This window comes from Macaca thibetana, chromosome 9 (genome assembly GCF_024542745.1).
Source record: "Macaca thibetana thibetana isolate TM-01 chromosome 9, ASM2454274v1, whole genome shotgun sequence".
Lineage (NCBI taxonomy): Eukaryota > Metazoa > Chordata > Mammalia > Primates > Cercopithecidae > Macaca > Macaca thibetana.
In genome coordinates this window covers 11,750,366-11,767,498 of record NC_065586.1, presented here as the reverse complement: position 1 = coordinate 11,767,498, position 17,133 = coordinate 11,750,366, and the positions used below count along the sequence as shown (strand labels likewise).

The 17,133-nt window shown below is 48.0% G+C and overlaps 2 protein-coding genes across 8 annotated transcripts in view; both read right to left on the bottom strand.

Annotated features, from left to right (window-relative positions):
• Positions 1–13,606, bottom strand: part of CDC123 (cell division cycle 123) — a 421,061-nt gene extending 407,455 nt beyond the window's left edge. Inside the window, exon 1 of the mRNA XM_050803270.1 lies at positions 13,584–13,606. The gene's annotated coding sequence lies outside the window, so the exon portion shown is untranslated. The remainder of the gene's footprint in view (positions 1–13,583) is intronic.
• The window catches only part of PROSER2 (proline and serine rich 2), a 49,436-nt gene that overhangs the window by 11,617 nt on the left and 20,686 nt on the right, over positions 1–17,133 (bottom strand). For 3 of the 7 annotated variants that reach the window (XM_050803243.1, XM_050803247.1, XM_050803248.1), the window contains exon 2: positions 8,690–8,908. In XM_050803243.1, the coding sequence (XP_050659200.1) occupies positions 8,690–8,827 (138 nt within the window). In that variant the 5' untranslated portion in view covers positions 8,828–8,908. Of the gene's footprint in view, positions 1–8,689; positions 8,909–10,853; positions 13,578–17,133 lie in introns of those variants that run through there. The other 4 variants (XM_050803245.1, XM_050803246.1, XM_050803244.1 and 1 more) reach the window with 3 other exon arrangements.

The following is a 17,133-nucleotide window of genomic DNA, read 5'->3' as shown; positions in this document are numbered from 1 at the left end:
CGTGTTGACCAGGCTGGTCTCAAACTCCTGACCTTGTGATCCACCCACCTTGGCCTCCCAAAGTGCTGCGATTACAGGTGTGAGCCACTGCACCCAGCCCAAAATCCATTTTCACCGAGCCAGTCGGTGAGCAGCTTCCCAGGTCCTGGGAGGCTGAGATTCTCACATCTTCAACCTACCCGAGTCCCTCTAGGGTGAGGGGCTGGAGTGAGTGCTGGGCACCTGGCGTGTATCCCAAGCACCTTCTCTGTGGTCAGCCTGGCCTTGTGCCCTGAGTCCTGAGGCAGCGCCAGCCATGCTGTGGGCTCCGTCTGCTGCCTAATCCTGGGGGACACGAAGCTGCCCTCCACAGTGAACCCGGATCTGCCTTCCCTGGGAGGGGAGGAGAGGAGAGGCAGAAGCAGACTGAGCTGGTGGGGGAAGGGATCAGGGCCTCAGGGTCAGAAAAGAGGCTTGTGGCCCTTGGCAGGGAGATTCCGTCTACCCCTCCCCCGGGAGATGCTGGGAAGAAAGAGATGGCCTGGGGGAGCAGGTCACTGCGGCAAGGGCAGGGGCAGGGATGGGCGGTGACTGCAAATGGATGAGGATTTCTTCTCAGGAGATGAAAACATTCTAAAATTGACTGTGCTGATGTTAATACACTATATGCCATTGAATATATACTTTAAACGGGTGAACTGTATGCTATGTGACTTGTATCCCGATAAAGCTGTTACAGTAAAAAATCCCAAAGCACAAGGCATTGCCTGGTGGTCCCTGGAGGTGGCAGAGAGCTGGAGCCCGCACTGGAGGCTCCTGCAAGACTGGGTGCTACTGGAAGAGGCGTTTGCTAATGACTCAGGTCCCTAAGAACTACGTAGATAGGAAATGAGGAAAAGCAAAAATAGCCGCTTTCTTGGGCAAGAGTGAGTTGGAGAAAGCGTAAGTTTGTCCCTATTAGTTGGAATGGTAGAAGGCGGCTGACAGCAGAAAAGAAAATTCCCTTCTCAAAAAAAAAATTTTTTTTTTTTTTTGAGACAGAGTCTCACTCTGTAGCCCAGAGTGCAGTGGTGTGATCTTGGCTCACTGCAACCTCCACCTCCTGGTTCATGCGTTTCTCCTGCCTCAGCCTCCCAAGTTGCTGGGATTACAGGCTGCACCACCACACTCGGCTTTTTTTTTTTTGGTATTTTTAGCAGAGATGGGGTTTCACCGTGTTGGCCAAGCTGGTCTCAAGCTCCTGACCTCAATTGGTCTGCCTGCCTCAGCCTCCCAAAGTGCTGGGATTACAGGCATGAGCAACCGTGCTTGGCCCAAATGATGTTTTTAATGTACTGGTCTGGGCTGTGGAGTAAATGGCAGTTCTTTAAGGCTACAAATCTTCAGATGTTAAAAGAACAGGCTAGAAAACCATCCCTCACATTTTTTTTTTGAGACGGAGTCTCACTCTGTTGCCCAGGCCGGAGTGCAGTGGTGCAATCTCGGCTCACTGCAACCTCCACTTCCCAGGTTCAAGCGATTCTCCTGCCTCAGCTTCCTGAGTAGCTGAGACTATAGGCGCCTGCCAACATTCCCGGCTAACTTTTTTTAGTAGAGACGGTGTTTCACCACATTGGCCAGGCTGGTCTCGAACTCCTGAACTTGTGATCTGCCTGCCTCGGCCTCCCAAAGTGCTGGGATAATAGGCGTGAGCCACCGCGCCCGGCCCATTCCTCACATATTCTATCCTACCATGCTGACTTCAAGAAATGACAAGTCTCTGAAGGAAATGTTGCTTTGCTTCGAGAATGTGAACAATGTATTTTTACCCTAATATGTATGTTATGATTTTGAAGAGATAATTTCTAGTGCATTCAAACCAGAAAATTCAAAATGCTGAACATACTAAGGTAATTATAATGCACCAGAACAAGCCCCCACGAAGAGAACAAAGTCCCAGTCTAGCTGATCTCTGATGACTCCTGCACAGAGATAACAGAAAAAAGGTCTATCCAAGCTCCATCCAACCTCTGAGGGCAGCAGCCCAATAAAAAGCTGGATGATAACTTTTTAAAAAACTGCTAGCAACAGGTCCAAAAGTCAGCAATCCTAGCTATTCCTATGCCAGCATAGATTTGGGACAGGAGTTCTGTTTTTAGAGAAACGGTAGAATAAAATCTTTGGTTGGTTGAACAAAAATGCTGAGAAGGCTTAAAATACGTGTACTGAAGTAACCTCTACCTAAAAAACAGCTGAATCGGCCGGGCGTGGTGGCTCATGCCTGTAATCCCAGCACTTTGAGAGGCCGAATCACTTGAGGCCAAGAGTTCGAGACCAGCCTGGCCAACATGGCGAAATCCCGTTTCTACTAAAAATACAAAAATATTAGCCAGGCGTGATGGCATGCACCTGTAATCCCAGCTACTCTGGAGTCTGAGGCAGGATAATTGCTGGAACCCAGGAGGCAGAGGTTGCATTGAGCTGAGATTGTGCCATTGCACTCCAGCTCTGGGTAACACAGCAAGACTCCGTCCTGGGGGAAAAAAAATTGCCGGGTGCAGTGGCTCACGCCTGTAATCCCAGCACTTTGGGAGGCCGAGGCAGGCGGATCACCTGAGGTCAGGAGTTTGAGACCAGCCTCAACATGGAGAAACCCCATCTCTACTAAAAATACAAAATTAGCCGGGCATGGTGGTGCATGCCTGTAGTCCCAGCTACTCGGGAGGCTGAGGTAGAAGAACTGCTCGAACCTGGGAGGCGGAGGTTGCAGTGAGCACCGCTGCACTCTAGCCTAGGCAACAAGAGCGAAACTCCATCTAAAAAAAAGAAAGAAATTTGGTTTAACTGCAGACTAAGATAATTGTGGTGACTCTTTGTGAGGGATTAAAAAAAATGAAGCAGCAGAATTCATCTCAAGTCTAGACCAAAAAAAATGATAAAAAAGCTGCTGATGGCTAAGAAAATGTCTGGAGATGAGCCAGGCGTCTCTGAACCCCCGATGTCCTCGGTCAGCAGCCTGGGCTAGCTGGTACTGGGGTATTGGGCAGACTGTGATCTGATGTCGTCTTACAAACACTACAGTTGGCTCTCTGACACTCGAGCAATACTTTATTGATTTACTAATCCAGCCTGATGAGACCCCCCCTCGGAGCTGAAACAATAGGGACAGAGAGAAGAAAATGCAGCCGCTTCCTGCGAGGCTTTGAGTGCCGCACCCGCTTCGGCAACCTCGGAAGAGAGACTGGAAGTGCAGGTGGAGCGTCCCACGGTTTTGGGACAAAGGTTTTATTGTGTGTGTGGTTTTTTTTTTTTTTTTTTTTTTTTTTTTTTTTAAGATGGAGTCTCCCTCTGTCGCCCAGGCTGGAGTGCAGTGGTGCGATCTTGGCTCACTGCAACCTCCGCCTCCCGGGTTCAAGTGATTTTCCTGCCTCAGCCTCCGGAGCAGCTGGGATTATAGGCATGCGTCACCGCGCCTGGCTAATTTTTGTATTTTTCGTAGAGACAGGGTTTTACCACGTTGGCCAGGCTGGTCTCCAAATCCTGACCTCAGGTGATCCACCCACCTTAGCCTCCCAAAGTGCTGGGATGACAGGCGTGAGCCACCACACCCGGCCAATTATGGTTATTTCTAGCTAGACCCTGTTGTCATGTTTCAAGATGGCTCACTTAAACCTGCACTTCTGGCAAGAAAGAGACACAAATCCATGAAGAATGAGATGCGTGTACAGTTTTGACTATAAAACCAAAGAATAATGGCTTCAAAAGATGACAGCTGGGCTCCTGGGCCACCTTACATGTCTTTAAACTGGTAATACAGATCTTGCTCTCTTCTCTCTCTCTCTCTCATAGAGAGATCTTGACTGAGACAGACACACCCCAAGTGTGTGGCATTTGAGACGCTCCGAGACCCTCATGAGCTCGGGTCCTCCATGGCTGCTTCGCCACTACATTGTGAGTTCCCGAAAGGGGGCAAACTGAGTCTTACCCATCACCTCTCACTTCTTATATGCAGTAGGCATTGATGAAATGCTGACTGAATTGGCCTTTTAGAAAAGCTCCTGAGTCATGTTTTAAAGCAGTTGTTTGACCAGGATCATTTGGATTCTAGCTGGCTGAGACGGCAGGATGAAAGGGCGGGATTATCGCAGACTGGGCGGCTTCTCCCTCCTGGCTCCTCTGGTTCAGTGTCCCCTCCTGAAGTCACAGAGCAAACAGCACACTGGATTTCTAGTGCACGCCTCAGACTTTGCTCCAGCCCAGCCATGTGGGAAGTCCCCCAGTGCTTGCCGTGCCTTCTTAGCCCATGAGCCATGTGTGGGGCCAAAGGTGTCAAGTGCTCTGGAGGAATAGCGTGGCTCAGAAGCTGCTGGCAGATGCCTGGTCACAGACCGCTGTGTGACTTCAGTGCCACAGCACTTGTGGGTGTAGGGAGAGGGGGATTCAAGACAGAACTATCAAATATTAAATCCTAAAAACTCGCTCATAAATTTGGATCATTGTTTTTGCCCAAGCCAGAGGTAAAAACAAGTAAGAGGCAGACTTGGGACCCCAGCCACCCTCACAAAGGCAGCCATGGTGTTGGAGCTCCGCTCCTTGGGAATGGTGCCAATGGAGAGCGCTCCGCCCTTTCCGAGCAGCCAAATCCTATTTTCTTCTAGAGGAAGCTTCGGGATGTGTGAAGGCAGACCCGACTTCAGGACCTCATTCAGAGCGAGAGCCTGGGAACACTGGTATGAGGCAGCACCGTGTCCTCGCCGTGCACCCAGGGGGTTTTGTGAGATGAGGTGAGCCCTGGAGACACTGGCCTTAGAGGGTGACGTTGGTAACCAAACACCCAGAGCCGCCTACAGGAGCCATGGAGAGGAGAGCTGCCACCTATGGACGTCTCCAGCCCTTCTCGGGCCTTTTATTTTGTGCCTGCATCACCTCTCGAGGTAGGAATCTCCACAAGCACGCTCCCGACGTTGTTAGGAAGCACCGCCTTGCACACACATCAAAGCCACCCTCTTACATTTCAAAGGAAAAGACATAATTCAAGGGACACATTTGTAGCCACATATTGTAAGATTTGGACAACTAATTCTAGTTCTACCTATACCTTTCATTAAAAAAAATTCACAGGCAGGATTCTTTACCAAAAAAATGCATGCACACAACCAGCCTCTTGAGAAATAAAGACTTCATATTCACTGCCCTCTTACAACAGCTTCAGTCATAATTGTGGCCATACAGATAGCCTCGATAATCCTATTTAAGTGGCTATTTTAACTTTAAAAAATATTCGAGATCATCTTCTAGAATTTATTTGTTTTGTGTAGAAATAGGGGTCTTGCTATGTTGCCCAGGCTGGCCTTTAACTCCTGGGCTGAAGTGATCCTCCTGCCTCAGGCCTCCCAAGTAGCTAGGACTACAGTTGTACGTCACCAAACCTGGACGCGTTTTAAATTTTCAACTTGCACTGTCTCAGGAGAAAAGTTTCTAATGAGCAAACATCTGTTATATACCAGGTGACACTCCAACTAGCACTGAAAACTTTAGGGTACTCTCAATTCAAATCAGGCGTTCATCTTTTATCTTTTAAGAATAACATTTGCTTAAAAAAAAAAAACCTCTATAAATGAGAACGAGGTTTTCTTTCTTAAGAAACCTACAGACTAACTAGGTTATGTTTTACTTACATGTCGTACAACCTAGAGGCCTAAAAACGCTGTTGACTGACGAATCTTTCATGACCTTGGAAATTAAAGGACACCGCTTAATTAAGAAACCGCTATGGTTGATTTTTGTTTTAAAGAGAAAAGTCACATTAGAAAAAAACACCCGATGAGTTAGAATAAAACTTACAGCTCCTCTTAGAATTTACACTTCCAAAAAAGTGGAGTATGACATTTAAAGACGCTGTAATGCTGTGATAGGGACTGGCTGCTAAGTGCGGCTCTGTGAAAAGTGTCATGTGACTGTTTAAAAAACTTTAGTAGGAAAAACACAAAAATTAGTCGGGGATGGTGGCACATGTCTGTAATCCCAGCTACTTGGGGGGCTGAGGCAGGAGAATCGCTTGAACCGGGGAGGCAGAGGTTGCAAAAAAAAAAAAAAAAAAAAAAAAAAAAAACTTTTAGTAGGCTGGGCGTGGTGGCTCATGCCTATAATACCAGCACTTGGGAAGGCTGAGGCAGGAAGATTGCTTGAGGTCAGGAATTCTAAATCAGCTTGTTCAACATAGCAAGACCTCATCTCTACGAAAAAATTTTTAAAATTAGCCAGGTTGTAATCCCAGCACTTTGGGAGGCCAAGACGGGCGGATCACAAGGTCAGGAGATCAAGACCATCCTGGCTAAACCAGTGAAACCCCGTCTCTACTAAAAAATACAAAAAACTAGCCGGGCGAGGTGGCGGGCGCCTGTAGTCTCAGCTACTCCGGAGGCTGAGGCAGGAGAATGGCGTGAACCCGGGAGGCGGAGCTTGCAGTGAGCTGAGATCCGGCCACTGCATTCCAGCCTGGGCGACAGAGCGAGACTCCGTCTCAAAAAAAAAAAAAAAAATTAGCCAGGTGCGATGCTACCGCACCCATTATCCCAGCTACTTGGGAGGCTGAGGCAGGAGGCTCACTTGAGCCTAGGAGGTCACGGCCACAGTGAGCTATGATCATGCCACTGCACTCCCACCTGGGTAACAGAGCAAGACCTTGTCTTAAACAAACAAAACCAAAAATCCACTTTAGTTGTCATTTAAAGTTAAATGCCATATTTTCTCATTTTGCTAGTTCTAAAGGAAAGCGCACAACTGTGAAATGACAAATAAACTTAGCTCAATAACTGTCCCTGGAGGAAAATGCCTGAAAACAGTTAACAGGCCTGAGGGGAAGGCAAGGAAACACTACCAGAACATTCCTCCAACATCTGGAGGAGAACAGGTCTAAGGCAGGATACAGCAGAATTGTGTGATCCCAGACACACACCATGCAGACATAACTTCATAATGAGTGGGCTTTACAATGCTGTTTCCATTATTCTACCCTATGATATACAGGGACAGGCACGGCGGGGAACAGAACATCACATATACCACAGGAGTGCTACTGGATGATGTAACGGATAGGAAAGAAATGGGTACAACAGGAATCCTTTAATTTAAAATCAAACTCATGCCCATAAAACTGGCAGAATTAAGAAATGTGTGCAATACAGAGGAGGAAGGAATGTTCCCTTTTAACACCTCACCTTTAGCGATCGAAGAACCTCTACAAAGAAGAGAAGGAGGTGGAAGGAGGAGCATGGATCCCAATAGGATAGGGGCGGCAGGATGAAGGGGAATGGCGCCCCCCGTGGACACTAACAGGACACCAGGGAAGGAGAAGCCGGCACCTGCGCTGCTCGGGTGCTGGGCATTTCTTTGAGACGGAGTCTTGTTCTGTCACTCAAGCCGGAGTGCGGTGGTGCGATCTCAGCTCACTACAACCTCCACTTCCTGGTTCAAGTGATACTCCTGCCTCAGCCTCCTGAGTAGCTGGGATTACAGGCCTGCACCACCACACCCAGCTAATTTTTGTATTTTTAGTAGAGATGGGGTTTTGCCATGTTGGCTGGGCTGGTCTCCAACTCCTGACCTCAGGTGATCCACCCGCCTCGGCCTCCCAAAGTGCTGGGATTACAGGCGTGAGCCACCGTGCCTGGCCAATCAAATAATATTTATTGCATATTACCATAATGGTTTTAAAAAAGAAAATATGTAAGTGGGGGTCTAGAAAATTCCGTCATTACTAGTAACTACCCGATACCAAGTATATCTAGCTTCAGCATAACTGGGGCTAATTTTATGGCACAGTGTATCTGAGGGAAACTGGTGCTCCCACTGGAGGAGAGGACCCGAGAGGCGCCCCCAGTGGTTCCTAGTGAGGCCCGGGGGCTCGATTCTGTCCTGTGTTCCTCCCTCTAGGAGTGAGTGTCATGGTCTCCCCTCTCCTGAAAGATGAACGTCCTCACCAGGGAAAGTACGAGATCCTCTCAACTTTACAAACTCTTTTTGTAAAGTTCCCAAAGCTATGCAAGGGTCTGGATTCTGAGAAGGATACAAAAGCATCTTTACTTGCACAGAAGTGAAACATCTGCTTGAGCGGGCCGGGCGTGGTGGCTCACGCCTGTAATCCCAGCACTTTGAGAAGCCGAGGCGGGTGGATCACCTGAGGTCAGGAGTTCAAGATCAGCCTGGCCAACATGGCGAAACCCTGCCTCTACTAAAAATACAAAAAATAATAATAATAATTAGCCGGGTGGTGGCACATGCCTGTAATCCCAGCTACTTGGGAGGCTGAGGCAGGAGAATTGCTTGAACTTGGGAAGCAGAGGTTGCAGTGAGCCAAGATCGCGCCACTGGACGACAGAGCGAGACTCTGTCTCAAATAAACGAAAAAAGAGTGAACTGTGTTTATCTTGTGAGCTGTTGAGCAGCGCTCCTGTCTGGGTTGGTTTCTGCCCAGGGCCTGGTCCTGCCTAGGTCTAAGCAGCCATGAGTTACTGGCCATAGCGAGGGATTTGCCCCATGACTATGGGTAATGCTCTGTATTTGTGCAAAATTTAAGATGATTAAAAATAACCATTTCACAAAGAAGTATTCCCAAACATCAAGCTATTGACCCAAAAAGATCTGGTAAGATATTACTTCAAGGGAGAGGGACTGAGGCAAAATCCACCAACCGAAGTGCAAGAAAGCATGAAAAAAAAAACTCACTCACCAAAGTGAAGCTTCTGGAGCGAGAGCTGCTGCTTCGACTCTCCAGGCTGCCGCCTCTGCTGAAGGCTCGGAGCCTGCAGTTGGGGGACGTGTCCGAGTTCATGTCAGATGCGTCTGATTTCTGGTGGGTTACAGGCATCTCCACACAGTCATCAGGGCTGGCTCGATCAGAGGAAGCAGGGCAGGAGCCAGCAGCCCATTCTGCGGCAACAGCTCACTCCTAGAGACACCAAACACGAATGACAGTGGTCAGTGAGCCTAGACTGTAAAACGCCTCCATCCCTCAAAAACATGGCTTAGATGCATCTCTACTCTCAAACTCGATCATTAGGGTAAAGGGGATTGGGAAACGCTAAGTCAACCGGTTTGAGGATGCTGACTGCCACTTCTCTTTTATATTGTTAACCATTCTGAAGACATAAGAATAATTTTAAAAAATTTTTTTTCAGAGATAGTCTTGCTATGTTGTCCAGGCTGGCACTGAACTCCTGGGCTCCAATGATCCTCCTGCCTTGGCCTCCTGAGTAGCTGGGATTATAGGCACGAGTCACCATGTGAAGGTGGAATAATCTGAAGGAAAGATGGGTATATTCAAGATGACTTTGCTGCTGGAAATATGACAGAATAATGTGGCATCTTCCTCTGCACTTCCAAGCTCTTTCGCACTCAGGCTCTCCCTGGCTTTTCTGTCTCAGACGCCATAAACTGTGGTTGCTTCTCCAGCTCCGTTACAGTTCACACTTGAGGGGAGGTGACAAGAGCTAACGTGTTACCACTGGGAGCCTGACTGATATCTCCGACACTGAGGACTCTACAGAAACCTCAAATGCTATTGCAACGTGTTCAGAATAAGTAAAGTACCCCCGGTTAATACTGTGAGGAAGTTCCCATCTTTACTTCCAGGAGCAAAGACACTGAAACTGTCCCCTGTAAGCCGCTTAATTTCATATAGTCCTCTGACCGCCCTCCAACCCCAGCTACCTTTTTTTTGAGATAAGGTCTTACTCTGCCAACCAGGCTGGAGTGCAGTGGTAAAATCACAACACACTGCAGCCTTGACCTCATGGGCTCAAGCAGTCTTCCCACCTCAGCCTCCTGGGTAGCTGGGACTACAGGCATGCACTACCACACCCAGCTTATTTTTTGTAGAGACAGGGTTTCGTCATGTTGCCCAGGTTGGTCTTGAACTCCTGAGCTCAAGTGATCCACCTGCCTTGGCCTCCCAAAGTGCTGGGATTACAGGTGTGAGCCACCATGCCTGGTCCTCTGACCCTTTTAGCACGAAATCCAGCCCAGCCCCTGAATGGCGTGTTAAGACAGTTCAACAGAACCTTCTAGAAGACCAAAGAAGACTCATAGGAATAAGCCTCTTGCTGATTAATAGAAACATGACCACTTGTGGACAAAATGCAGTCTGCCTTGAACACCTTTAGGGGAACCCTGTCATTTAAGACTTCAAGCATTACCATGAAAACCTCCTCTGAGAAACCTTACAGACAACTCTGTAAAACAGATTTAAAAAAAAAACACATTTCTGCTCAATCGGTACACATCAAATGGCGATTAAGAGCAAGGCTAGGAAACCAGAAGATGATACGCATATACATAAATTTGCCACTACTCCAAATAGTGAAAAAAAAAAAGGACAAAATCATGGTCCTAGGAGAGCTGGTGGGCTGTGGAGCCGGAAAGGCAGCTCCCTTCCTTCATCTTCTCCGTACATTCCCAGAGGCCCTGGAATGACCTAGATGGTGTTACACACAAAGCCCTCCTTTCCCCATCCCACCACTGGGATGGGAGCAAATGGCCACACTCGGGTGTACAGAGCAGCTCAAGTAACCAGGTCTTTCCACCATTCCCCTGAAGGGGCTGGTTTTGCCAAACGCCAGAGCCACATTATGTTAATCAGCGCCCATCCCTAGACACAGGGGCTTGCAGCCTCGTCACACAAATGAGCCATGGAGATGTCTCCGACTCCTCCCCTCCCTGCCACTCACAGGTCGCCAGCTGCCGAGCCCTGCAGACTCTTCCTTTACAACGTCAGTTGTACCCACTTCCCTTCTGGTCGCACATCCAAGTTCAGGACCATTTTAGCACATGCCTACGTTATTGCCACAGCCATTGTCTTCATCTGTTTTGTGCTGCTGTACAAGAAACAAACTTACCTGGCTTGTGGTTTGGGAGGTTGGGAAATCCAAGATCCAGGGCCACATCTGCTGAAGGCCTTCCTGCTATGTCCTGCTGTATCCTAACATAACGGAAGGCATCACTGGAAAGAGAGCATGAGAAAGGGCCAAACTGGCTTTTATAGTGAACCCACTCCTGCAATAACAGCGTGAAAATGTTCATCACCTCTTCCCGTCCCCGCCCCTCAACATGGCCATGCTGGGTATTAAGTTTCCAACACGTGAGCTTTGGGATACACGTTCCAACTACAGCTGCCACCTGCTGTCCTCCTTGCCTTCTCCCTCTTCTCTACACTTCTGCCGGATTCTCCAGTTGGATTAATCTTGAAACACCACTTAATTGTTACCACTCTCCCAAAAGCAGTCAACTTAAACCCATTCCCAACAGGCTTGAGAATGAAAGTTTCAGCCTATCAGTCATCACCTGCTTCCATCTGAACCCTATCTTCCTTTCTAGCCTAAGCATATTCTTTGATGCTTACTGTTTTCCTACCTCACTTTGGGGAGATTCCAGGTACTAGAGAAAGGCAGATGAATCAGACTTCCCTTCCATAGAGGAGCCCATTTGTGCACTGATGCTTCACCCAGGCAATGGATGAGAAGCTCTTTGGGACTCAGACCCAGACCTACAGAATACATTTATGGGGGTAAAGGCTGGGAGTGTGTGTTTTTAAGGAGTTCTACAAGTGATTCTGCCACATAGCGCCAACTCTAAGGGAAGACAGATAACGTAACAATGTTCGGTGCCATTACAGGGGTCCAGGAGTGCCCAGGAAGGAGTGCCCATGGCTCCAGGGAGGGTTCAGAGACTTCACAGCAAAGGTGACGACTCAGCCAAGCTCTAAGATTTAAGGAGACAGCTAAACTTTTTTTTTTTTTTTTTTTTTTTTTTGAGACAGAGTTGTACTGTGTCGTCCAGGCTGAAGTGCAATGGTGCAATCTTGGCTCACTACAACCTCTGCCTCCTGGGTTCAAGTGATTCTCCTGCCTCAGCCTCCCGAGTAGCTGGGATTACAGGTGCCTGCCACCATGCCCGGCTAATTTTTGTTTTTTTTTTTTTGTGAGACGGAGTTTCGCTCTGTTGCCAGGCTGGAGTGCAGTGGCGCGATCTTGGCTCACTGCAACCTCCACCTCCCAGGTTCAAGCGATCCTCCTGCCTCACCCTCCCAAGTAGCTGCTACAGGCATGCGCCACCACTCTCAGCTAATTTTTTTTATTTTCAGTAGAGACGGGGTTTCACCATGCTGGCCAGGATGGTCTTGATCTCTTGACCTTGTGATCCGCCTGCCTCGGCCTCCCTAAGTGCTGGGATTACAGGCGTGAGCCACTGTGCCCAGCCTAATTTTTGTATTTTTTAGCAGAGACGGGGTTTCACCATGTTGTTGGTCAGGCTGGTCTCAAACTCCTGACCTCAGGTGATCCCCCCGCCTCGGCCTCCCAAAGTGCTGCGATTACAGGCGTGAGCCACTGCACCTGGCCCATTAAACACACTCTTGAAACAACACTTTGACATCACCCACCCCTATGGGCATTCCTAACAGAGAAAAAAGAATTAACAAAGATGTGGAAATATATGCCTGTTTGAAAAATGGCAAGTGCTCAGGATAAAGCAGTGAACTCGGCTCAAGCTCAAGATACAACACAGGTTGCAAAACAGGTAGAGAGGTGCAAACGGGGGGGATGAGGTCAACTGGACCCCAGTAAATGCAGCTTTGATTTCTGAACTTTGCCTACAGGTGGGGGGCACCAAGGGAGTTTTACACCCCGCAGAGGGACAGAATCCACTTACAGTTTAGAAAGGCGACTCTGGCCATGGTGTGAAGCGTGGGCAGAACCAGGAGAAGGCCCTGAAAGCAGTGAGGCTAACTGAACACCACACACTGTTTAAAAAAGAATGAGGTGGCCCCTCCATCTCTATGACATTCTGTGAGTGGAAAGAAGCAAGGGAAAGAACAGAGTGGGCGGCTGGGCGCACCGGCACTTTGGGAGGCCGAGGCGGGCGGATCACTTGACGTCAGGAGTTTGAGACCAGCCTGGCCAACATGGTGAAACCCCATCTCTACTAAAAACACAAAAAATTAGCTGGGTGTGGTGGCAGGCACCTGTAATCCTAGTTTCTTGGGAGGCTGAGGCAGGAGAATCGCTTGAATGTGGGAGGCAGAAGTTGCAGTGAGCCGAGATCGCGCCATTGCACTCCAGCCTGGGTGACAGAGCAAGACTCCGGCTCAAAACAACAACAGCAACAACAACAAACCAGAATAAAGACTAAAAACCAGCCACTGACTCCATCAACTAAGGTGACCTTGTGAAGGCGGGTTAGAAATCACAATACAGTGGGCTGTGCCGGGAACAGCAATCCTGGAAGCAGATGGTTAGCGGTTTCTGAATTTGGGTTGAAAAGAGAAACAGAAAAGAGAGACGAGGCAATAGCTGTAGAGGAAAATGAGGTTAAAGAAAAGCATTTTGGAGTCTATATATCTATATCTATTTATCTATCTATCTATATGTTTGTTTGTTTTTCCTTTAAGAATAGGAGACACTTGAGCCTAGTCATGAGCTACAGGAAAAAGTTGGGGACAAGAGAAGGTAAAACCCTGGAAAGGCTGGGAGTGGTGGCTCACACCTGTAACCCTAACACTTTGGGAGGCTGATGTGGGAGGATTGCTTCAGGCCAGGAGTTCGAGACTAGCCTGGGCAACACAGAGGTACCCCCCTCAACCCCAACTCTACCAAAAATAGCAAAATTAGCCAGGCGTGGTGCTGCGTGCCTGTATTCTCGGGAGGTGGGTGGATGGCTCGAGCCCAGGAATCTGAGGCTGTAGTGAGCTATGATTACACAACTGCACTCCGGCCTGCGTGACACAGCTGGCTATCTCTAAAACAAACAAACAAAGCAAAACCAAATCCCAGAAACCTTCCTCTCTGGCAGTTAGACAGACTCCATGGCCTGGCCGGAGTCTATCTAACTGTTCAAAACTGTTCCAGTGCTGGATGAAATGTAAATCACCTGTGACTGCCCACGTCCAGGGACAGGCAGGAGGAAAGGCTATCATCCTAAAAAATAACCAGAGTAATGTGGAAGACAACCAAATAGAACTTTTTAGAAAGAAAAAATTGATAACAATTAAACTTGACAGACAGGGTAAACAGAAGATCAAATATTCAAATATAGCTAGACAGAGAATGTAAGAAAGAAAAGTGATCTGAAGAAACCTATCATTGGTCCAGACTGTAGCACAGAGAGATGTGAAAACCAATGAGAGGTTAAGAGACCCAGCACAGGCTGAGAAGGGTTATGTCTACGTCTAAGGTTTGTGTTTAACTAGAGTTTCTCAGAGGGGAGGAGAGCAGATGGGGCGGAAGTAGTGTTCGAGGCCGGGTGCGGTGGCTCACGCCTGTAATGCCAGCACTTTGGGAGGCCGAGGCAGGCGAATCACTTGAGGTCAGGATTTTGAGACCACCTGGCCAACATGGTAAAACCCCATCTCTACTAAAAATACAAAAATTAGCCAGGTGTAGGCACGCCTGTAATCCCAGCTACTTGGGAGGTTGAGGCAGGAGAGTCGCTTGAACCCGGGAGGTGGAGGATGCAGTGAGCTGAGATCGTGCCACTGCGCTACAGCCTGGGCAACAGAGTGAGACTCCATCTCCAGAATGAATGAATGAATGAACGAATGAGGTAATGTTCAAGGAGACAATGGCTGAGCGTGTTTCACAACGGATGAAAGACACTGTGTGGTACAGCCTCAGTCTGAGAGTCCCCCCATCAGAACCATTCTCCGTCTTTCTCTAGCCTCACTCTCCTGGCTCAGGAGCAGGAAGGTATCAGATGGGCACCCTTGCTGTGGGGCTGCTGGTTCAGTCCAGCCAATGAGACCCCGGCATGAAAGGCAGGCTGCCAGCTCCCTGTAGGCCGGTGGGTCCTGCCGAGGACCCCAGCCTCTGCCCTTCCTCTCAGCTCCCTCCCCAGCTTCCATGGCTCCCTCCCTTTCCCCCAGGGCCCAGGGGTGCTAACAGCTACTGAGTGTTGCTGTCCTCTAGGTACCGAACCATCCTCTGCTGCTTTCCCTAACGCTGCCTATAATTTTTGTAAATAATCTATTAATTAAACTTTCCTAAATTATTCATTTCTGTGTGTATTCTCTGTATCCCGCTGACTGATAAAGACATCAATCCACAGACAGAGGAATTCTCATGAATCCCACACAGAATAAAAATTTGAAATGTACTATTAGACAATCACAATGAGACCACAGAACACCGAAAACAAGAAAAAGTTAAAAGCAGCTGCAAATCTTGAAAGCAGTCTCGAAACAGTAGCTACAAGGCTGTGGGGAAACAAGGTGCTCTGAGGCTCTGCTGGTGGGAGTGTAAACTGGCATAAGGCCTCTGGGGGCAACCGCACAAAATGTAAAATCTATTCCCACGCACCTAGCAAGTCCATTTGGGGAAATTTATCCTACTGAGAAATTGCACACACACAGGGACATATGTATTAGGTTGCTACAAAAGTCATTATGTTTTTTTCTATTATTTTCTTTTTTTTTTTTTTTTTTGAGACGGAGTCTTGCTCTGTCGCCCAGGCTGGAGTGCAGTGGCTGGATCTCAGCTCACTGCAAGCTCCGCCTCCCGGGTTCACGCCATTCTCCTGCCTCAGCCTCCTGAGTAGCTGGGACTACAGGCACCCGCCACCTCGCCCGGCTAGTTTTTGTATTTTTTTAGTAGAGACGGGGTTTCACCGTGTTAGCCAGGATGGTCTTGATCTCCTGACCTCGTGATCCGCCCGTCTCGGCCTCCTGAAGTGCTGGGATTACAGGCTTGAGCCACCGCGCCCAGCCTTTTTCCATTATTTTCAATGGCAAAAGTCATGATTACTTTTGCACCAACCTTATAAGGTTACTCACTGTAGAATTGTCTGTAATAACAAAAATCCCCAAAATAACCTAAGTGTCTAACATAAGGGGCTGGTTAAATAGAGTACATCCATGTAACTGAATACTAATCAGCTGTATGAAGAACAGGGAAGGCTGGGTGTGGTAGCTCACGCCTGTAATCCCAGCACTTTGGGAGGCCAAGGTGGGTGGCTCACTTGAGGTCAGGAGTTTGAGACCAGCCTGGCCAACATGGTGAAAGCCTGTCTCTAGTAAAAACACAAGTATTAGCCGGACGTGGTAGCTCATGACTATAATCCCAGCTACAAGAGAGGCTGGGGTGGGAGAATCGCTTGAACCCGGGAGGCAGAGGATGCAGTGAGCTGAGATCCGGCCACTGCACTGCAGCCTGGGTGACACAGCAAGACTCCGTCTCAAAAAAAAAAAAAAAAAAAAAAATGAAGCTCTCCATGTACTGAGAGTAAAGATCTCTGGGTATATTACTGAGCAAAAAAATGCAAAGTCTAGGACTATATATAAAATACTATGCATTGTGTAAAACCAAGAGATTACAGATTAAGAATGTATATTTGTATTTGTTGTTGTATGCATAAGAAACTTTGGAAGGATATACAAGTCAACAACAATTGTTGTGTGTGAGGGGTAGAAGTGAATTAAGGACAAGAGTTAAATGGAGAGTTTCTAGAAATATAATATCCTTTTCTTTTTTAACCATATGAATGTATTACCTTTTGAAAAACTTAAAGATATTGTAAAAATATACAAAGTGGCTGGGTGTAGTGGCTCATACCTGTAATCCCGGTGCTTTGGGAGGCTGAGGTGGGAGCATTTCTTGAGGTTGGGAGTTGAAGACCACCCTGGGCAGCACAGTGAGACCTTATCTCTATAAGAAATTTTAAAACAGCCAGGCATGGCGGCACATGCCTGTAGTCCTAGCTGCTGGGGAGGCTGCGGTGGGAGGATCACCTGAGCCCAGGAGTTGGAGGTGGCAGTGAGCTGTGATCATGCCACTGGACTCCAGCCTGGGTGGCAGGGCAAAGACCCTGTCTCAAACAATCAAATGCACTCAAAGAAAAGACAGATTATTTTCAAAGAAGTGATAATTAGACTGACTTATTGAAACAGCAGCAATGGAAACAGTAATATTGCAGAAAAAAAAAACCACAAGAAAACCCTCAACCTAAACCTATATGTACTATAAAAACATTCTTTTTTTTGAGATGGAGTCTCGCTCTGTCGCCCAGGCTGGAGTGCAGTGGCATGATCTTGGCTCACTGCAACCTCTGCCTCCCAGATTCAAGCGATTCCCCTGCCTCAGCCTCCTGAGTAGCTGGGATTACAGGAGCCCACCACCGCAGCGGGCTAAT